Here is a 23149-nt window from a genome sequence, read left to right on the forward strand (position 1 = left end):
TGAGGTCGTCAGAGGCTGGAGGGTCCCCGCGGGTCGGGCCGGCGGACCCCGGGCGGGGACATGGAGAAGGAAGACGAGCGAGCGGGGGGACCGACAGGCCGCGGGGAGGATGGGCTCCGGCCCCGCAGGACGGTTCCCCCACTTTCCTCCTGAGGAAGCGGCAGCCGCGCTGTGCACCTTGAACCCTCGGAAAGCAGGAAGCACCTTGAAGTTGAAGGGCGACGTGGCTTAATTTCAAAGGAGTTTCTTTTCTCCTAATACTCAAAATCCTGGCGCGTCCTTCGATCCCTGGCACGTTAGAAGCTCGAGTTCCTCGGCACCCACCTCGCGACGGTGTACGCTGTCCCAGGCCCACCCGTGCCCAGGCACCGTTCCTATCGCGCACTTGCTAACCCATTTCACAGAAGAGCACGGGGGCGCCAGGAGCGGGGAACCCCATGACATGGCGCCGGGGTCTGTGCCCCGACCAGGTCCTGGGGAGCCCTGAGCTGAGGGTGCCTGGGGATTGAGGGCACCTGAGCCAGGGAAACCGAGGCCCAAGGGACCCACACTGGGTCCTTTCGGCTGGGACCATCCGGGAGGCCTCAGGAGTGTGAGACCCACGTTTCCGGAGTCCAGCCTTGACCTCTGCCACTCACGGTCACTTAAATGGGAAGTGGCAGGGCTGGGATCAGAAACAAGGCTGCTGGGCCCCAGGTCCGCTGCCACCCTGAACCTCCTCTAAAACCTGTTCAGCACCCCATAAGCCCCTGCCCAGCAACACCAACACAGGGTGCGTCTCAGCAACTGGCCTTCAACTGGGAGCTCCTCGACCCCGCTTCCTGGACAGCCAGACACCTGCACGTGGGGCAGGGGGCGGCATGAGGGAATTCCAAGGGCAAGGGGCTCTTGGGAGACAGCAAAGGCACCAGTGTGGTGCCGGGTGGGAAGACGGCGCAAGCTGACCTGTGCCCTCCAAGGACAGGGTTGAGGTGCAGGAGGTTTCAGGCTCCCCTGCTGCACTCACGGTGGGGTGGGGGGCTCTAGCTCCCGTCGGAGTTAGGATTGTGAGGGTTCCGGGGCCTGGCATAAATGCTACATAAACCTGGGCTTCAGCATCACTACTGCGCTTTCCCCCACACTTCAACCTGTCTGCAAATGAGTGACCACTGCTGTCAGTGCAGTCTTGGCAGCCCACCCACATTTTCTGCTAAGATGGAGAGGGTGCAACATCTACTGCAGTCAAGGAAAGGCAGGGTTCTTTGTTGAGCACCTACTGTGTGCTGGGGAGCAAAGGAGAGGTCACTTGGAGGGGCTTGGCCAAAGTGTGGGGGGTGGAAGACAGTGGGGGCTGTGGGATTGGGCCAAGCCGGGAGGGAGAGACCCAGGAGAGGGGTGGAGGTAGACCTGGAGGATAGAGGGCGGAGGTGAGGCTGGAGGCTGTTCTGCCTTCCATCCTTCCCCTTGGGTCGGGATTTGGGTCAGCCCTTAAAATCCCTGGGCAGGATAAGGATTAAAATCTGGTGGGGGAATAAGAATTAGGATTAGGGTCAGGATTGGGGTCGTCTCCTACATGTGCTGACTGCGGTCCACCACACTTCAAGGAACTTGTCAGGGCTTTCACAGCTGGATCTGCTGCTGCTCCTAGCTGCCTGGGGGTTCCTCCCTTACAGGAAGAACCTGAGGCCAGTGCAGCTCCCAGCAGGGACAGAGCCTGGCCTGGAGGCCGGGCCTCAGTGGCTTTCTCCTTCACCTGCAGATGGCAGAGCTGGAAGCGGGTGGTAGTACATGTCCCCAAGCTGGGTCCCCTAGAGACAAGACAACCCCTTGGGCCAGGTCGCCACCCCCAGGCAAGCAAGCTCACGGGTTCAGCAGCTGCAGCTCCCGCCTCTTGCCCAGCACCGGCTCTGCCACCTTGGTGCCTCGTCGCAACCTGGATGGCTCTAGGCCTGTTTCCAAATGGACTCTGTGGAGACTGAGACACCTGTGAAGTGGGCAGAAGGGGGCTTGGCACACAGTAGGTGCCACCTAAGTGCAGCCAGCCACTACACCTGCCCTTGATTTCTGTGCTTCTCTGGGACTTGAGAGGTGAGTACCTTGCCCAAGATCAAAACGGGAGTTGTCTCCCAGGTTTCTGGCACGGGGCTCTTGGAGTCGAACAGGTGCCTGTCAGTGGGTGTGACGTGCAGGCAGTGGGCAGGAAGGCTGAGGGGTGGATGGTGTGAAAAGACATCTAAGGTGTCCCTCAGTCTCTGCATAAAGGCAGCAAGGCAGTAGCTACCACCTGGGATTGTAGAGAATATTAAATAGTTTGTGAAATGCTTGACCCAGGGCCAAACATTAGTAAACATTATTTGAGGGTTAATTGAACAAAATACAGTGTGGGTAGGTATCGTGTTTGCTGGGTCAAGATGTAAAAGGTACTTCTTCCTGGGGTCAAGATTTAAAAGGGTTGGAAACTGCTGCCTTCAAATTCACAATCCAGGACCCATGAATTCAAAATCCCACTCAGACTTTGCAATCCTTGGAGTGCCTCTTAATTTAGTGTAACCTTACAGTCAGGGACAGGGTAACCCTCCGGTTTTCAGCACCGCGCGTCTGGTGTGCTCTGTCTGTAAGGAAGTCTCCACTGGGTCACAGCAAAGAAAACACACAGCAGTAGTGCGGGATGCCGTCGCCAGAGCCCCTCGCGCAGACAACCCGGAACGCACAGCCCCTCCCACCATCTCAGTCTGTGCGTTTGTTCACTGTCTCCTCCCACAAGCTCCAGGAAGGTGGGAGCTGGCACACGGTGGGTGCGCAGGCCGTGCTTACTGGGATGCCCGGAGCCTGAGGTCACCAGGGACCTGACAGCTGCAGGGAGCTCTCACTGGGGCACAGCAAAAGGCAAGACACACAAGCAACAGTGGAGGGCAACAGTGTGTTCTCGAAGGAGAGTTGGTTTCCGCCCGCTTCTTGTACAAAACGAGGGGCGGAAATGGCAGGGGCACCCTGTGAAACACGCGATTAAATCCCCATTCACAAACCTTCCTGGTGCATGAAAGCTCTATCCCTGCCCCCCAAACCACGATCCGGTGAAGGCAAGGAGAGTCACCTGGAAGACCTCAAATCGTCTGCAAAGCTGCTGAGCACCCACAGACCCCAAGGACCTGGTTCCGACTCAAGGAAGAACAAGGACGGTGGTGGTGGAGGGGTCCAGAGAACTCGTGATGCCTCCGGTGAGGCCACCGCCGTCCTGTATCTCTTGATGTGACTGGTGACAGCCCACCGGGGCGGGGAACAGTTCACTTCCCAAGTGCTCACCAGGGGCCGTGTTTTCCACTCTCCCTGCACAGGCCGTGGTCGTGGCTCTGGGTGAGTGGAAACACCAGCCCTGCCTCCCCGACCTCGAGCCACAGGACCAGGGGACGGGGCTGGGCCGCGCTCTGGGCTCCGCGATGCCTTCGGGAGGCACGGGCGCCCCCTGCTGGACACGCGGAGGAGGCGCTCGACGCCAGGCCCCGCAACGAGGCTGATGGAGCAAATACACATCAAGGCCCCCCAGCTGAGTCCTGATACCCGTGAAACAAACAGGACACCCAGTTACATTTGAATCCCAGAGGAGCAACAAACCGTTTTCAGTATGTGTCCCAAATACTGCATGGACATACACATTCGTTTATCTGTAATTCGAATCTAACTGGGCATCGTGTATTTTATCTGGCCGTCCTACCCAGGAACTACAAACCGAGGAAACGAGGACCACCAGGGAGAGAGAAACAGCTGGGTCAGGGCAGTAGGGCCCAGACAGTGCCAGTCTAGAGCCCGGACATCGCCAACAAAGCCTGGGCCTCGGTGGCTGAAGCTCTGGGGACAGTGGCCAGTCCAGGACCATCAGCTCTGAGCAACTTTCTCCCTCCCCCACTTCCACCCCCACCGAAATTGTCTCTAGAGGGCCGATCTCCAGGCGGGCCCCTGGCTAAGGCCTGCCTCCTGGCATGGCCATGGACTCTGTCCAGAACAGATTTCCAGATTTGGTTAGCAGGTAGGTCATCAAAGACCTTCACTTCACTGTAAACGAAAGCATTAAAATAAACTAACACAAATGACTTTTATTTATGGCTGCCGAAAAGCTGAGGACAGTAAGTTTGTTCTAGAGAGGTATGAGCTCTCCTGAGGTTACTCAAGACCAAGTCTGGTGGAGGTCTCATTAGTCCTAGGAGCCTGGTGTCAGATGAATCCGGAAGAGCCCCAAGGCAGAGCGGGGCCTCCAGGTCCTCCTGCCTAGGTCTGGGCTGCAGGAAGGGCAGGATTCCACCATCCCACAGCTAACCCAGAGGCAAAGCTATGCTACACAAGCGGTGAGCAGGCCAGCCCAGCTCCTCCAGACCAGCACATCAACCCAGCTGCTGACAGGGGAGGGACAAGCCCTTTCTGGGGCAAAACAGTATCCCCTCTGCTTCTTAACTGTCTTACCCACATCTAGTGCACCCTCAGAAACACAAGACACCATGGACAAGAACAGAACATTAGTAGTCAACAAATGGCATCCCATGGTCTCTCCCAGCTCCAACCTATCTTAGATATTCCAATAAAATCCAGTCTCCCTTGGGCCGGGCGCGGTGGCTCACGCTTGTAATCCCAGCACTTTGGGAGGCCGAGGCGGACGGATCACGAGGTCAGGAGATCGAGACCACAGTGAAACCCCGTCACTACTAAAAATACAAAAAACATTAGCCGGGCGTGGTGGCGGGCGCCTGTAGTCCCAGCTACTCGGAGAGGCTGAGGCAGGAGAATGGCGTGAACCTGGGAGGCGGAGCTTGCAGTGAGCCGAGATCGCACCACTGCGCTCCAGCCTGGGCGACAGAGCGAGACTCCGTCTCAAAACAAAAAAATAAAAAATAAATAAATAAATAAACAAATAAATCCTGTCTCCCTAAAGCATGACTCTACTTCAGCTAAAAAAACACTAAGGCTCCCGACTGCCTTCCCACAGTTTCAGATTCCTTGGCCTAAGAAGGAAGTTGTTCCCGCACTGCCCTGCTGACCTTTGTGCTCACCCCACACAAATGGGACGCTCATGCCTCTGGGTGGCTGCGCCTGGCCTGCCCATGTGCTCCTCCCTCTTACTATTCCTTCTCCATGGGGCCTGCCCTGCTACCGAAGGGGAACAAGGAACCCTGGCCTGGCCAACCAAGACACCCCTTTTGCTCGGCAGTTCCTGATTCAATTATGGGCACGAGACCCAAAAACAAATTTTACCCAGGAATTTTATTGGAACAGTTGGGCAAGACACAGGCTTCCCACAGAAATCACAGATGTAAGGTTGTGTGCCTGGCGCTTCTGGTGCCATCTCAGTCGCCACGAAGGGCACTGCCCCTGAGAAGAAGGTCAGTTCCAGCAGCAGAGAAACAGAAGCACCGAAACATCCTCATGTGGATGGTGACTCCTGATTCCTGTTTCTGAAGGCCCTGGCATCCCCAGACTGGGTCTTAAGAGTATAACTTCGGGGCCGGGCGCAGTGGCTCACGCCTGTCATCCCAGCACTTTGGGAGGCCGAGGCGGGCGGATCACAAGGTCAAGAGTTTGAGACCAGCCTGGCCAACATGGTGAAAGCCCATCTCTACTAAGAATACAAAAATCAGCCGGACATGGCAGCGTGTGTGGCGTGGTGGTGGGCGCCTGTAATCCCAGCTACTCCAGAGGCTGAGGCAGGAGAATCACTTAAACCTGGGAGGCGGAGGTTGCAGTGAACCGAGATCACGCCACCACATTCCACCCTGGGCAAGAGTGAGACTCCGTCCCAAAAAAAAAAAAAAAAAAAGGCTGGGCTCAGTGGCTCACGCCTGTAATCCCAGCACTTTGGGAGGCTGAGGCGGGCGGATCACCTGAGGTCAGGAGTTCGAGACCATCCTGGCCAACATGGTGAAACCACACCTCTACTAAAAATACAAAAAATTAGCCGGGCGTGGTGGTCTGTGCCTGTAATCCCAGCTACTCAGGAGGCTGAGGCAGGAGAATCACTTGAGCCTGGGAGGTTACAGTGAGCCGAGATCGTGCCACTGCACTCCAGCCTGGGCGACAGAGCAAGAACGCATCTCAAAAAAAAAAAAAAAAAAAAAAAGGCAAAGGAACAGAATGACAATGATTTAAAGTAACTATTATTAAAAGGTTAAAGATTGGAGAAAAGATGGGGGGAAGTGAGAAAATGGAGAATTTCAGCAGAAAAGTTAAAACCACGTAAGAGCAACTATTAAAATATACAATATGGGAAATAAAAATTTTGTGAAACAGACTAAATAGCAATCTGGAATATCAGAAAAGAGGATTGGTAACATCAAAGACATGTCGATAGAAATTATCCAGAGGCCAGGCACACTGGCTCACGCCTGTAATCCCAGCACTTTGGGAGGCCGAGGCGGGCGGCTCACGAGGTCAGGAGTTCGAGACCAGCCTGGCCAATATGGTGAAACCCCGTGTCTACTAAAAATACAACAAAAATTAGCCGGGCGTGGTGGTGCACACCTGTAATCCCAGCTACTGGGAGGGCTGAGGCAGGAGAATCGCTTGAACCCAGGAGATGGAGGTTGCAGTGAGCCACCATCATGCCACTGCACTCCAGCCTGGGCGACAGAGCAAGACTCCATCTCCGAAAAAGAAAAAAAACAAAGAAAGAAATTATTCAAACAGAAGCACAGAGAGAGAAAAAAATAAAACAGAGAGAGAGCTGTGAGGCAACATCCAGGGTTGTAACATGAGTGACTGGAGAGATTGTGGGACAAAACCCACGGCCGTGACACCAGTGGCTGGAGAGACTGTGGGTCACCATGGCCATAATACCTATGACTGGAAAGGCCTATGGGACAGCACCCAGGACAGGGCATGTGTGCCAAAGACCCAAAAGACAGAGAGTGGACATCAGAAAAATTTGAGAAACACTCTTTTTTTTTTTTTTTTTTTTTTGAGACGGAGTCTCGCTCTCGCGCTCTGTCGCCCAGGCTGGAGTGCAGTGGCGCAGTCTCGGCTCACTGCAAGCTCCGGCTTCCGGGTTCACGCCATTCTCCTGCCTCAGCCTCTCCGAGTAGCTGGGACTACAGGCGCCTGCCACCACGCCCGGCTAAGTTTTTTGTATTTTTCAGTAGAGACGGGGTTTCACCGTGGTCTCCATCTCCTGACCTCGTGATCCGCCCGCCTCAGCCTCCCAAAGTGCTGGGATTACAAGCGTGAGCCACCGCGACCGGCCGAGAAATACTCTTTCAGAAATGGAACTCTAAGAAAGAAAAAGAAAACAGAAATATCTGCAGAAATAACGGTCAAGACTTCAAAATCTATTAAAATGCACCCACCCTCAGGTCGAAGTAGCTCAGTTTAGAAAACTAGACCCAGGTGTATCACAAACGGCCGAAGTCCAAACATAAAAGAAAATCATGTATATTAGTCAGAGGTAAGAGATTTCTTAGTAAGGAAAACAGAAGAATGAGAAAATTCCTCATCAGAAACAACGGAAAGCAGGCACGAATAGAACAACTTTAACACGCCCAGAGAAAAACACAGTCCACTCAGAATCATATATCCTGTAAAAATGCACTTCAAAAAAGGAGGAGGAATTAGGGCCTTTTGATCCATGTAAGGGCTAAGCCTAGGCAGAATGCCACTGCAGAGATCTACAACACAATACATATTAAATACGGCACTTCAGACTCAAAGAAAATTATCCCTCTTGGCAACACGGAGTCTGAATGAAGAAATTCAGAGCACCAGAAAGGTACAGAAACATACACATCTTCAAAGGCTATGGAAAACAAGATCCACTACACACCTATTCGAATGACCAAACACAAAATACTGACACCACCAAACACTGGGGAGGACGTGGGCCTCGGGAACTCCTACTCATTGCTGGTGGGAGTGAAACGGCAGCTTCTCATTAAACATGGTCTCATGACACGGTCTGGCCATCAGGCTTCTTTATTCACCCAAAAGGGCTGAAAAGTTGTGTCAAAACAAAAACCCGCACATGGGAGTTTACAGCAGCTTTATGCGTAACTGCCGAAGCTTGGAAGCTGCTAAGATGTTCTTCAATAGGTATGTAGATAAACAAGCTACAGCACACACCCAGGATGGAGTATCATTCAGCGCTAAAAAGAAATGAGCCGTCAAGCCACAAAAAGACATGGCGAAGCCTTCAGTGAATATGAAAGAAGCCAATCTCAAAGGCTACATACTGTCCGTGTACACCAAAGCACATCCTCATCAGACTCAATACACCAAAGCACATCCTCATCAGACTCAATACACCAAAGCACATCCTCATCAGACTCAATACACCAAAGCACATCCTCATCAGACTCAATACACCAAAGCACATCCTCATCAGACTCAATACACCAAAGCACATCCTCATCAGACTCAATACACCAAAGCACATCCTCATCAGACTCCTCAATACACCAAAGCACATCCTCATCAGACTCAATACACCAAAGCACATCCTCATCAGACTCAATACACCAAAGCACATCCTCATCAGACTCAATACACCAAAGCACATCCTCATCAGACTCAATACACCAAAGCACATCCTCATCAGACTCAATACACCAAACCACATCCTCATCAGACTCAATACACCAAAGCACATCCTCATCAGACTCCTCAATACACCAAAGCACATCCTCATCAGACTCCTCAATACACCAAAGCACATCCTCATCAGACTCCTCAATACACCAAAGCACATCCTCATCAGACTCCTCAATACATCAAAGCACATCAAACTCTCATCAGACCTCAATTACACCAAAGCACATCCTCATCAGACTCAATACACCAAAGCACATCCTCATCAGACTCAATACACCAAAGCACATCCTCATCAGACTCCTCAATACACCAAAGCACATCCTCATCAGACTCCTCAATACACCAAAGCACATCCTCATCAGACTCAATACACCAAAGCACATCCTCATCAGACTCAATACACCAAAGCACATCCTCATCAGACTCCAACACACCAAAAAGCACATCCTCATCAGACTCAATACACCAAAGCACATCCTCATCAGACTCAATACACCAAAGCACATCCTCATCAGACTCAATACACCAAAGCACATCCCCATCAGACTCAATACACCAAAGCACATCCTCATCTGACTCAATACACCAAAGCACATCCTCATCAGATCCTCAATACACCAAAGCACATCCTCATCAGACTCAATACACCAAAGCACATCCTCATCAGACTCTCCGCACATTCACCCAAACCGCACATCCTCATCAGACTCCTCAATACACCAAAGCACATCCTCATCAGACTCAATACACCAAAGCACATCCTCATCAGACTCCAAATACACCAAAGCACATCCTCATCAGACTCCTCAATACACCAAAGCACATCCTCATCAGACTCAATACACCAAAGCACATCCTCATCAGACTCCTCCAACATACACCAAAGCACATCCTCATCAGACTCCTCCACACCCCCCCCCCCCCCCCCCCCCCCCCTCAATACACAAAGCACATCCCTCGCCCTGCAATCCATCAGACTCAATACACCACACCCATCGACTCAATAACCAAAGCAATCCTCATCAGACTCAATACACCAAAGCACATCCTCATCAGACTCCTCAATACACCAAAGCACATCCTCATCAGACTCCTCAATACACCAAAGCACATCCTCATCAGACTCCTCAATACACCAAAGCACATCCTCATCAGACTCAATACACCAAAGCACATCCTCATCAGACTCCTCAATACACCAAAGCACATCCTCATCAGACTCAATACACCAAAGCACATCCTCATCAGACTCCTCAATACACCAAAGCACAGCCTCATCAGACTCAAACACCAAAGCACAGCCTCATCAGACTCTACACCAAAGCACATCTCATCAGACTCCTCAATACACCCAAAGCACATCTTCATCAGACTCAATACACCAAAGCACATCCTCATCAGACTCCTCAATACACCAAAGCACATCCTCATCAGACTCAATAAACCAAAGCACATCCTCATCAGACTCTCAATACACCAAAGCACATCCTCATCAGACTCAATCACCAAAGCACATCCTCATCAGACTCAATACACCAAAGCACATCCTCATCAGACTCCTCAATACACCAAAGCACATCCTCATCAGACTCAATACACCAAAGCACATCCTCATCAGACTCCTCAATACACCAAAGCACATCCTCATCAGACTCAATACACCAAAGCACATCCTCATCAGACTCAATACACCAAAGCACATCCTCATCAGACTCAATACACCAAAGCACATCTTCATCAGACTCAATACACCAAAGCACATCCTCATCAGACTCCTCAATACACCAAAGCACATCCTCATCAGACTCAATACACCAAAGCACATCCTCATCAGACTCAATACACCAAAGCACATCCTCATCAGACTCAATACACCAAAGCACATCCTCATCAGACTCAATACACCAAAGCACATCCTCATCAGACTCAATACACCAAAGCACATCCCTCATCAGACTCCTCAATACACCAAAGCACATCCTCATCAGACTCCTCAATACACCAAAGCACATCCTCATCAGACTCAATACACCAAAGCACATCCTCATCAACCTACCCAAAGCACATCCTCATCAGACTCCTCATACACCAAAGCACATCCTCATCAGACTCCTCAATACACCAAAGCACATCCTCATCAGACTCAATACACCAAAGCACATCCTCATCAGACTCAATACACCAAAGCACATCCTCATCAGACTCCTCAACACACCAAAGCACATCCTCATCAGACTCCTCAATACACCAAAGCACATCCTCATCAGACTCAATACACCAAAGCACATCCCCATCAGACTCCTCAATACACCAAAGCACATCCTCATCAGACTCAATACACCAAAGCACATCCTCATCAGACTCCTCAATACACCAAAGCACATCCTCATCAGACTCCTCAATACACCAAAGCACATCCTCATCCAGACTCCTCAATACACCAAAGCACAGCCTCATCAGACTCAATACACCAAAGCACATCCTCATCAGACTCAATACACCAAACCACATCCTCATCAGACTCAATACACCAAAGCACATCTTCATCAGACTCAATACACCAAAGCACATCCTCATCAGACTCCTCAATACACCAAAGCACATCCTCATCAGACTCCTCAATACACCAAAGCACATCCTCATCAGACTCCTCAATACACCAAAGCACATCCTCATCAGACTCAATACACCAAAGCACATCCTCATCAGACTCAATACACCAAAGCACATCCTCATCAGACTCAATACACCAAAGCACATCCTCATCAGACTCAATACACCAAAGCACATCCTCATCAGACTCAATACACCAAAGCACATCCTCATCAGACTCAATACACCAAAGCACATCCTCATCAGACTCAATACACCAAAGCACATCCTCATCAGACTCCTCAATACACCAAAGCACATCCTCATCAGACTCCTCAATACACCAAAGCACATCCTCATCAGACTCAATACACCAAAGCACATCCTCATCAGACTCAATACACCAAAGCACATCCTCATCAGACTCAATACACCAAAGCACATCCTCATCAGACTCCTCAATACACCAAAGCACATCCTCATCAGACTCCTCAATACACCAAAGCACATCCTCATCAGACTCAATACACCAAAGCACATCCTCATCAGACTCAATACACCAAAGCACATCCTCATCAGACTCAATACACCAAAGCACATCCCCATCAGACTCCTCAATACACCAAAGCACATCCTCATCAGACTCAATACACCAAAGCACATCCCCATCAGACTCCTCAATACACCAAAGCACATCCTCATCAGACTCCTCAATACACCAAAGCACATCCTCATCAGACTCAATACACCAAAGCACATCCTCATCAAACTGCTCAAAACCAGTGGTACTGAAAAATCTTCAAAGCAGTTGGAGGAAAAAAACCGAGAGGTCTGAGGACTTCCTGCTGGAGGCTGGGCAAGCTGGAAGACAGAAGACCTTGTACGTCTGAAGAAAACGTCAGCAGGCTGCGGCGCTCAACAAAAACTGCTCTACGCCCATCCCCAAAAACCCAGATTGCCCAATGGCTGGCCCTGGTTCTCACAGCTCCTGGCACGGGCTCACCAGCAAGACCCCTGACTCTCCCACACCCATCATGCGAGTGGTCCTGTTCCCTCACCTATAGTCCCTGAGGCCGGGCCAGTCACCTCCCAGCTAGGGGCCGGCCCTCCTCATATCCCATCACCATGCATGCCCACATTTCCCTCACTGATGGGGACAATATGCAACCCAGCCAGCCTGCACTGTCCCTGCAGGGCGCTATTAAAAATGCAGACCTCAGCCGGGCACAGTGGCTCGTGCCTGTAATCCCAGCACCTTGGGAGGCTGAGACAGGAGGACAAGAGGTCAAGAGATTGAGATCATCCTGGCCAATAAGGGGAAACCCCATCTCTACAAAAAATACAAAAATCAGCCGGACGTGGTGGTGGGCGCCTGTAATCCCAGCTACTCGGGAGGCTGAGGCAGGAGAATCACGTGAACTCGGGAGGCGGAGCTTGCAGTGAGCCGAGATCATGCCGCTGCACTCCAGCCTGGTGACAGTGTGAGACTCCGTCTAACAAAAAAAAAAAGCAAAACAAACAAAAAAAATGCAGACCTAAAGTGGCTTCCACACCAAGAACAAAACTCGGCCTCATGACCTACTGTCCCCACCCCGCCCAGCCTCTGCCCTCTGTGCCCTCAGCTTCTCCTGGAGACCCAGGCCTCTGTCCTCTGCATCTGCTGTCACGCCTGCCAGGCCTCTCGGCAAACTTTCAGCAAAGGAGGCCCATTCTCCTTCATGTTTCAGCTTAAATGTCACTTCTAGGAGGCTGCCCCAACCAACTCTACCCAGACGTGGGTCCTCCTCACATCCCGTCATCGTGGCCACAATTCCCTTACTGACGTGAACAATACGTAGGCCACCACGTCATGCCCCCAGTGCAACCCCTCGCCTGTGTTGCTCACGACTTATCCCGGACCCTCCAACAGACATGCAGGCCCCCAAGTGAGATGACGAGGACACCTGCCGCCCCAGCCCCCACCCGATCCACCACAAGGCACCCGGGCTTCAAATCGTTTAATAAATAAAACAGCAAAGGGGGGTTCAAGGCAGTTATCACTTCACAGTGTGGTCCTTGGTGGGGTGAGGGATGGTCGAGTCCCACTCGGAAAGGCGCTCGAGCACAAGAGGCTGGACGGCACCCGGGGCAGGGCGCGCCACCGCCCACGGAGGACCCCACTCCAACGTGTAAACAGAAACAGAAACGAACGAGGGGGCCGGGGAAGAGGGGGACCAGGACTCCGAGCCCTCTCCCTGGGAAGCTTCCCACAGAAGGAAGACCTGCAGGGCTGGGGAAACAGGCTGGAGTCTGGCCCCTGCGTGGCCAGCAGGGCCGGCTCCTCCGGAGGCTCCCTGCCTTGGTACCGGGGGAGGACAGCAAAGGGGGCTGTAAATCACCTGTCTCCTCAAACCCACACCTGGGGTTGCTGAGGGACCCCACCCCAACCACTCAGGATCGAGGAGCAGGGATGGAGGGGGAAGAGGCAGGTGGGGGTGTAAAGTGCGGCTTTTCCTGAAGTGGAGACAGTGGGGTGGGACGGCGAGGCTGGGTGGGGCCGGACAGCGAGGTATATGGCTCTGTGCCCCACGGGGTTGGCACTGAGTAGCAGCTGCCCACGACGACCCCAGGGCTGGGGCGCCCTAACCCTGCCAGGTGCGGAGAGACGGAGCCAAGCAGGGAGTGAGGGCGCCCCGGCGGAGGCTGCTGGTGCGGGGCGGGGCGTGCTGCCCGTCTCCCCGCCGGGGCAGTGACGCCTTCCCTCGCCTCTGCTGGCTGGAAGGGACCAGGTGGCCGGCTCTGCCCTGCGTCCCTAGGGCCGGGTCTTTTCTGTGCCCGGCTGCCCGATGGATCCCACGTGCAGGCAGCAGCCTGGACCCGGGTGGCAGTGCCGGGTGCTGACAGCGTGGGATGTGGCCATGGGTCCAGTCTGTGTGGACAGGGGCAAGGGCTCACGGCCCAGCCACCTCACCCCAGCCCTGACGTGTTCTGAAGCAGAAGGAGGTGCTACCCCAAGGCCCAGGGGTGGGGAAGGGGTCAGGAAGACTGAGAGGCGGGCCCAGCGGCAGCACTAAGTCCAGTCTGGGCCGCATACGCCGCCCGCGGCCAGGAGTCAGCAGGTCATCACGTTACAGCTGCAGGGGAGAGACCAAGAGAGACGCAAAGAGTGTCAGTGCGGCCCCACGTGCCTGCACAGCCCAGTGCTGAGCGCTGGACTCGAGACTCCCAGCCTTGCCTCCCCCACAACCTATGGCAGCAGGGCCCAGGGTGCCCTGGGGGGAGCTGGTGGCTGGAGCAGGGGTGGGATAGCCTGGCACCTGCCCCCATTTGTGGAGAATGTGGACCACATAAATGTATTCTCCAGTCAAAAAATACGTAAAATTAAAGAATAAACCTAAAGAAACACTGAGAGCCTGCTTGTGGAGCCACACTGTCCTTGGGTCCTTGGGGCAAATGCCTCCCACTCTCTTCAGCTCAGCCTGAGGGCTGCGGGGACCTCAGGTGGAGTGTTGTGGAGGCTCCGGGCATGGGGTGGCACTCACTGTGACAGGGGCTCCGAGTGTAGCCCGGGGGCCGGGCACGTGGTGTGGGCGGCCAGGAAGGGGTTCACATCCCCAATGCCGATGAGTCCAAACTCGGTGACCGACAAAGCCACCTGTGCAGGGGCCACAGTCTCCTCCGGATCCCCGCTCAGGTCCACATGGCCGGAGATGAGCGGCAGCTCCTTGGGCAAGGCGAAGTCCACGGCCAGCCTTGGGCTGGCGTCTGGCTCCGGAGCAGTGACGGCCGGCGGGTATGAGGCTGGGTCGGCCAGGGCTGGGGGCCGACGGGACAGGGGTACAGCGGGGGGCTCATCCAGCTGCTGGAAGGAACACGGCCCTGGCTCCGAGGATGGGAGTCCATCAGAGGCCACTCCAGGCTCATCGAGACCACCGGCCGTGCCATCCACGCTCAGTGAGTCTGTGACAGAGAATGCAACAGAGGGTGGGGCCTGCCCACAGCCGCGGCTCCTGTGCAGGCTCCTGCCTAACCTTGCTGGGTCCAGCAAAGCCTGTGGATCCCTCCCCAGGAAAGCCTCCACACAAATACAAAAGAAACCAGTTACACTGAAATCTGTGAGCCCCCAGGTTAAGGGCCTCGGCTTTAGAAGTTGATTTTAGTTCATAAAATCAACTGAGTGGGTCACAACCCACATCTTTAAGAAGAGCAGAATACAACAGACACAGGTGTAAACAATGCCGGGGGCACTGCGAGGGTTAATACAGGGTCTGTGGAAGTTTTGTTCCCACAGGCAGCGCATGGGGCCTCACCACAATTCTAGGAAGTAGCTGAGGTGGACACCCTTTGGCAAACAAACCATGGAAACAACCAGATTCTGGAAAGGGGAACCCTCCCAGACTCAACCATCTAAACACAGAGCCAGAAAGCAAAGGATCCTCGTTTGCACCCTCCCCGTGTGGGTCTCCACCATCGGACACCACGTCAGACACCACCATCAGACACGGTCCCACCCGAGGCCCTGCTGTGCTCCGTCATGGCCTCAGGTGCAAGATCCTGGCGACGGCTCCGGACACCCTGTCCTTCCTCAGTGTCCTGGTGACGGGCTAAGTCACCAGGCAGGCCTTCCCCGGAGACTGAGGCCTGGTAAATACCCAACCTCACCATATGGGGCTCCCCAGCGGTGGGGCCACATGCACCCCTCCGGCAAGCCCAGAGGGTAAGCGTCATCCCTGCCCTCCCCTCTCCCAGCCAGGTGCACAGAGCAGCATCCACATCAGGTGGCTGCCCTCCGTTACCCAGACGCCCACTCCTCCTGGCAAGGCTGGCCCAGCACAGGGCGCCAGGCAGGAGAGGCTCCACCGGGCCGCACTCACGGCTCCAGCCCCGTGGCCGCCCCCAGGGCAGGGGATGCTCCCCAAGCCTCACCTGTGCGCGTCCCAGTCAGGGTGTCCTGCTCCGGGCGCGGACGGCCGGGGCCATCGGGGTCGCTGCCATCCAGGTCCTGGTCTGTGTCCCTGTGGGGAGAGGGCGCCATGAGGGGCAGCAGACAGGACGGACGCCCCCACCCGGGAGGTGCCACCCAGGTGCCCACGTGCCCACCCCCGGCGGGGTGGCCGCCCGTCGTTACTGCTGGGGAGCGCTGCACGCACGTGGTTCCGGACGGGACGTACTTCCTCCGGCCCAGCCACGTCTGCTGGGCGAAGTAGTCGTAGCGTTCCGACTTCTTCCACAGGTAGTAGTACTCGACACACTCGCCCACTGACCGTGTGCGCACCTGCGGGGAGGGGTCAGGAGCCATCTCTGTCCCCGGCCGCCCAGCCCCGGCACCTGCACCACCATCCCAGGACGTCCTGGGACCCCAGCACAGCACAGAAGGAGCACAGCACCCACCACTCTCGGATAACGCAAGACCCCCGGACCCATGACCCTAACAGGCCCACAGGCTATGCCCACCACGGGGAACGGGGCTTCGAGCACTGCGGCACTGCCTCCTGTTTCAAGCCCCCTCAGAGCCCCCCAGCTCCTGGCTTGAGACCCCTCTTTCCCTTCAGCCAGACAAACGGACCCTCCAGGCCCCTGTCTACTGCTCACCCCCCCTATCCCAGACCATGAGCCATGGGCCAATTGCGTCTACCTCATCTGCCTGCGTCTCACAGGCCCGGGGTGGGAGTGGGAGTGACAACCCCGGGTCCACAGACTCCTGGACTGAGCCCCTGCCCCGGGATGAAGAGGCACAAGCCCGCAGCGCCTGCTTTCCCGCCAAACACATCCCTCCAGGGCCCAGCGAATGCTTCCCAAGTGCACAGAGGACACCATGGAAGACACAGGGGTTCTGTGAACCCGACAAAATTTACAACGTAGCACATAAAGGCCAAACACACATGCACATAAGGCTTCAGGGAGACGAGAAGGGACACACAGCACGTGCGTTCCACGTGGCACCTGGCACAGAGCTGGGCGCACACCTGACAACACCTCCCGGGGCTCCACCCGGGGGGCCCATCCCACAGACAGCTTGAGGCTCTGGCCACTGCTGGTGATGGCGGAAAAGACCCCCGCCACCCAGAACGAGGATGCCCAGTGCTCACCGCTGCGAGAACAACATGGGGTCCTGCCGGGGGGTGAGACCGAGACAACCTCTCCGCAGGGCAAACCTCAAACGCGCGTCATGAGGGAGCTCTTCGGTGAAGGGCCAGGCTGAAATACGCACTGGCTCCCTGTCCCATTCCAGACAGCAGGCTGACCAACGTGTGCTGGCTACACACAGCCCTTCCTGGCTGGGCCAGGACCTACCCGGGGCTCCAGAAACACGCGGGGAGTTACAAAAACACAGCCTGGAGCTGTAGAAACACGGCCCGGAGCTCCAGAAACACGGTCCGGAACTATAGAAACACGGCCCGGAGCTCCAGAAACACGGCCCGGAGCTCCAGAAACACGGCCCGGAGCTCCAGAAACACGGCCCGGAGCTCCAGAAACACGGCCGGGAGCTGCAGAAACACGGCCGGAGCTGTAGAAACACGGCCCGGAGCTCCAGAAACACGGCCCGGAGCTCCAGAAACACGGCCCGGAGCTCCAGAAACACGGCCCGGAGCTCCAGAAACACGGCCCGGAGCTGTAGAAACACGGCCCGGAGCTGTAGAAACACGGCCCGGAGCTGTAGAAACACGGCCCGGAGCTGTAGAAACACGGCCCGGAGCTGTAGAAACACGGCCGGAGCTGTAGAAACACGGCCCAGAGTCCAGAAACACGGCACGGAGCTCCAGAAACACGGCCAGGAGCTCCAGAAACACGGCCGGAGCTGTAGAAACACGGCCCGGAGTCCAGAAACACGGCCCGGAGCTGTAGAAACACGGCCAGGAGTCCAGAAACACGGCCAGGAGTCCAGAAACAAGGCCGGGAGCTCCAGAAACACGGCCGGGAGCTCCAGAAACACGGCCGGGAGCTCCAGAAACATGGCCCGGAGCTGTAGAAACGGTCTGGAGCTATAGAAACTTGACAGGGGCTCCAAGTGTAGCCCAGGAGCACCTCACTGCAGCCGCACCTCCCCCAGCCGTCTCCAATCAAAACACCACGTGGCGCTGGAGTCTGACAAGGACAGTCCGCCGCGCAGTCACCTGAGCAACGTCCTGGGCCGTACAACCAGCCCCAGGCAGGCGCCTCCTCACCCAAGCCCTTCAGTGGAAGACGTCGGGCCCCAAATGGAGCACCGTCCCAGGACATGAGGCAGAAGCAAGGCTCAGCAACAAGAAGGCCACAGGCCGCTGGTCCTGAAGGGACTCAGTGCCCAACCGGGGCGTGGACAGAGGCGGAGAAGCCACTGGTCAGAGCCACGGGAAGGTTTTCAGCCAGACATGTCTGACTGCCAAAAGGCTGGCTTGGAAGTCACCACTCAAGAAGCCACAGGGCAGAGGGCACTGCTGCAGACATGCAGAGACCCACAGACGACGTGGGGAAGGTCTAAGGAAGGGCAGAAGGCTCTGGCACTTGGCAGCACCTGCCTGTCGTGAGGGTTTGTCCCAGGTGGCAGAAGGACCTGGTCCCCAGGTGTCGGGGTTCTGCTGTGGGGCCAAATGCTGGACACTGAGCCAGTGGGCTCTGCTCAGAGGACACAGACACGAAGATGAGGTGCCCAGGGCCCTGGGGTGCAACGTGAGGCAGAAACAACTACTAGAATTCAGCTTTTGGCACATTCTTTCCCAAAACCAGAGCCTTGTTCTTGTGGGGACAGGAAAGGGGCCCACAGAAGTCAGTAGCAGAAACTGCAGAAGCCAGCAATGGGCACACGGTGAGGAGGCGGACACGGGACACGGGGCTTCAGGCCTCCCGTCGGCCGTGTGCAGTGTGCCTGCTGACCCTGAGCCCCTCCCCAGATGGAGAAGCCCCCGGTGGAGCCCGGCAGTGGGTCCGCACCTTGTTGGCCTGGATCAGGTGAAAGTTCTTCCCATGCACACGGAAGCCGTGCTCAAAGTTCCTACACTCCTCTTCACTCCAGGCACAGAGCCCATCTGCAAAAACGGCCGGGGAGACTGGTCAGCGGTGCCCAGGGCGGGGCCGCAGCGGAAGAAAGGCCCGGGCCGCTGCTCACCTCGGATCACCTTCACGTTGAACCGCAGCCTTCGCAGGGCCTCCTCCACATTGAAGTTGCATTTCACCAACTCGTACAGCGCCTGGGGAGAGGACGTGTTGGTTCTTCCCATGGGCTCAGCCTGGGAGCCAACAGCAAGAACTGTCTATACCATCCAGGGAGTGGCATCAAGGGCCGTCCACACCACCCTCCTGGGCGAGGTCAGGGCCACCTACACCTCTATCCAGGGAGTGACATCAGGGGTGTCTACATCCCCTTGCAGATACCCAGAGGCGTCTACACCTCCTCCCTGATACGTGGTTTTAATTGGCCCCCTTCTGACCTGAGTAGCTGTTCCAGTGCCCAGGCCCCCGGACACGTGACCCCTGCCCTCCCGTCTGCTCTACCTGGCCCCTGGAGGCACTGGGGTGTGAGCTCTGGCCCACGCCGCTGCAGCCCTCAGCCCCTCTGTCCCCGGCATGGCAGCCCCCACCTGCTCACTGTCTTTCACGGCTTCTCCCTCTGGGAGCTGAGGCCCGGCCATCTCGTGCCAACGCCGCTTCACCGCCCTGTACAGGAACTCCTCCACCTCCCTCTCAGGGAGGACGCCGGGGTCCCAGAGCAGCTGGTCTTCGTTTTCGTAGACTGCACAAGCAGAGGGCAAAGGTCACGCTGCAGGAACCCAATCTGCACCCATACACGCCAGGACAAGCAGAGCAGCCATCTCAGCCTGACAGGGCGGAGGCACTGTCCGCCCTCCCTTTCCCAAGCCCTGGGCCGCCATCACTGCGTTCCTCCTGGGCTTGGTGCTGCTGTGCTCAATTCAACGACGGGGGGGGTCCAGAGCAGGCTCTGGGCACCAGACACAGGCCTGTATCCCAACGACCAAGTGCAGGGAGCCATGAGCGATTAGCAAGGGCGCCTGATCCAGCCAAGGGGTCGGAGGAAGGTGTGGGCAGCCGAGATCTGGGGCAGGGGAATTCTGAGCAAGGACTCTGCGGAGGGGGTTCTAAGTAGTGAGCCCAGTGAGGTGAGGCTGGCTTCAGGCTGCACAGCTACAAGAGCACCTGAAATGCAGAGGCCTGAGGGAGCAGCAAGGAGGACCCCGACTCTGGATAGAGGCAGCTGAGACTTGGGCCCCATGGACAAGCAGGAGCCCCCACAGGCACCGTTGCGCTCTAACCCTGGGATCTGAAGAGCCACGGCCAGAAGGCGCATCACCGCTGGGGACACATCCTGCCCCCGGGAGCTGGTGTGGGTGGCGGATGTGCTCATAGAGGGGGGAAAGTCCACGACCTCAGATGCAATGGGCTTTCGGCAGAGGGACGCAGCCTCCAGCTGTGGGGAGGGACGTGACTGGGGACAAGGCAGGGGAGAGTTCAGGGCCAGGTCTGGCAAGGCTCAAGTGCCAGCACCTCTCGATTATCCAGGAAAACAAAGCAAACCAACAAATAAAACACAAAACCAGCGCACGGGAAGAAAAGTGAAAAACGCCCTGGGGAAGACAGCTCCACACGGAGTCACCACTGCCGGGGGCTGACGCGGTCACAAGCTCCCAGGCTGCTGCTGGGCCCCACCAAGCGGGGGCCTCTCCTGGTCCTCATGGCCATGAGGAAAACAGGCAGACACCACAGCCACCTTTCTCCATCTCCACAGGCGACACCTGAGCCCTGCGTAGACCGAGGTGGTCTCCAAGAAAAGAGCAGACCATCTCCGGAGAAAAAGAACACCACGAACAGCCTAGCGTGTGAAGAGTGGGAAAACACGAGGGAAAAACGTTAACCGGATGTGAGAGCTCACTCCTGTCATCCCAGCACTTTGGGAGGCTGAGGCGGGAGGATCACCTGAGGTCAGGAGTTCGAGACCAGCCTGGCAAACATGGCGAAACCCCAGCTCTACTAAAAATACAAAAATTAGCCGGGCGTGGTGGTGGGCGCCTGTAATCTCAGCTACTCGGGAGGCTGAGGGAGGAGAATCACTTGAACCCTAGAGGCAGAGGTTGCAGTGAGCCAAGATCGTGCCACTGCACTCCAGCCTGGGCGACAAGAGCGAGACTCTGTCTCAAACAAATAAACAAACAGAAAACATCAGACAGCAAAGCAGGTCTACACACAGCCGATGTTAAGGGTCAGCAGACGAAGACTTCAATCCAACTAGGATTAATATCTTAAGGAAATGGACAAAAAGCCGGAGAGTCTCAGCAGAGACCTGAAATTTATAGAAAAGAATCTCAAGGACCTTCCAGGATCGGAAAATACAATACCCAAATGGACCCACTCAACAGCTTTTTTACCAGCAGCCTGAACACAGCACAAAACACAATTAGTGGAATCAAAAGGAAACCAATGTTTAAACGACCAAAACTAAAGTCTACAAAGAAAGAACACAGTTTAGGGTAGGTACAAGACAGTGAAGCAACCTCTAAGATACGTGTAAATGAGTCACAGAAAAAGCAAAGGAGGCAGCACAAAATCTGAAGAGATAACAGCCAAGAATTCTTCAAAACTGATGACTGATACCAACCCACAGAGCTAGGAAACTCAGGATAAATACAAGGACACACAAAGATGTGTGCACAGGCACATCAGAGTCAAACTGGTTCAAAAAAATAAAGGAAAGGAAACAGATCTTAGGAGAGAAAAGGGGACGATGATTTCCGTCCTCTGACTTCTCAACAGAAACGACGACAGCCAAAACGCAATGGAATCAAACTGTTCGAGTGTGGAAAAACATGCCATGAAAATATGCTTAAAGAACGAAAGCAAAAATCCAGGCTTTCAGACAAAAAATGCTGAAAGAAAGCACAAGGCCTGTTACGAAGGAAGTTCTTCAGGCTGAAGGGAATGATCCCAAATGGAAGTTGGAGGAAATATGTGGATAAATACAAAGTATGTCCACTGTTTAAAACAACGTTATAATCTTGTCATGTGTAGTTTTTTTTTTTTTGGAGATGGAGTCTCGCTCTGTCACCCAGGCTGGAGTACAGTGGTGCGATCTCGGCTCACTGCAACCTCCATCTCCCGGATTCAAGCGATTCTCCTGCCTCAGCCTCCCAAGTAGCTGGGACTACAGGCGCCCACAACCACGCCTGGCTAATTTTTGTATTTTTAGTAGAGACGCGGTTTCACCGTGTTGGCCAGGCTGGTCTCAAATTCCTGACCCCAGGCAATCTGCCTGCCTCGGGCCTCCCAAGTGTTGGGATTATAGGCGTGAGCCACCGCGCACGGTCAATATGTAGAATTAAAGATAACCACAAAAGGCAGGGGGCAGGTAAATTGAGTTAAACTGTTTCTTGCATTGTAGGGGAACTAGAATGTACTTATTTCAAGCTGTGAGGCCCAGTGTGGGTGGCTCACTCCTGTAACGTCAGCACTTCGGAGGCTCAGGTCACTGGAGGTCAGGAGTTTCAAGACCAGCATGGCCAACACAGTGGAAAACCTCATCTCTACTAAAAATACAAAAATTAGCTGGGGATAGTGGCATGTGCCCGTAGTCCCAGCTACTTGGGAGGCTGAGGCAGGAGAATCGCTTGAGCCCAGGAGGTGGAGGTTGCAGTGAGCCGAGATCACCACCACTGCACTCCAGCCTGGGCGACAGAGCAAGACTCTGTCTCAAAAAAAAATGTAGACTGTGATACGTCAATAATTCATGTTGTAACTCTAAAGCACTAAAGCTAAAACTTATAAGCTGAAACAGGAGGACAAAATAAACCTATTTTAATTAATCCAAAAGGAGATATAAAAAAATTAAAAAAACAAAGAACAGGCCAGGTCCAGTGGCTCACGCCTGTAATCCCAGCACTTTGGGAGGCCGAGGTGGGTGGATCACAAGGTCAGGAGATCGAGACCATCCTGACCAACATGGAGACACCCCGTCTCTACTAAAAATACAAAATTAAGTCAGGTGCGGTGGCTCACGCCCTGTTAATCCCAGCACTTTGGGAGGCTGAGGCAGGCGGATCACAAGGTTAGG

At 54.8% G+C, this 23149-nt stretch overlaps 1 protein-coding gene and 1 pseudogene across 2 annotated transcripts; both read right to left on the reverse strand.

Annotated features, from left to right (window-relative positions):
* Nucleotides 1-8: 8 nt before the first annotated feature.
* On the reverse strand, nt 9-11926 carry LOC115834361 (annotated as a pseudogene).
* A 1750-nt stretch (nt 11927-13676) lies between these two features.
* On the reverse strand, nt 13677-19882 carry LOC115834359 (mesoderm induction early response protein 2-like). Of its 2 annotated transcripts, none has more exons than XM_030809107.1 (7): nt 19671-19882; nt 19199-19280; nt 19024-19118; nt 16284-16387; nt 16039-16127; nt 14655-15072; nt 13677-14246 (listed from the first exon to the last, which is right to left on the reverse strand). In XM_030809107.1, the coding sequence occupies exons 1-7, from the start codon at nt 19719-19721 to the stop codon at nt 14225-14227; spliced, it is 861 nt and encodes a 286-aa protein (XP_030664967.1). In that variant the 5' UTR covers nt 19722-19882; the 3' UTR covers nt 13677-14224. The 2 variants fall into 2 exon arrangements, with proteins under 2 accessions (XP_030664967.1, XP_030664966.1); XM_030809106.1 differs by having other exon boundaries at nt 16263-16387.
* Nucleotides 19883-23149: the final 3267 nt, after the last annotated feature.

This window comes from Nomascus leucogenys, unplaced genomic scaffold, assembly GCF_006542625.1.
Source record: "Nomascus leucogenys isolate Asia unplaced genomic scaffold, Asia_NLE_v1 001529F_33238_qpd_obj, whole genome shotgun sequence".
Lineage (NCBI taxonomy): Eukaryota > Metazoa > Chordata > Mammalia > Primates > Hylobatidae > Nomascus > Nomascus leucogenys.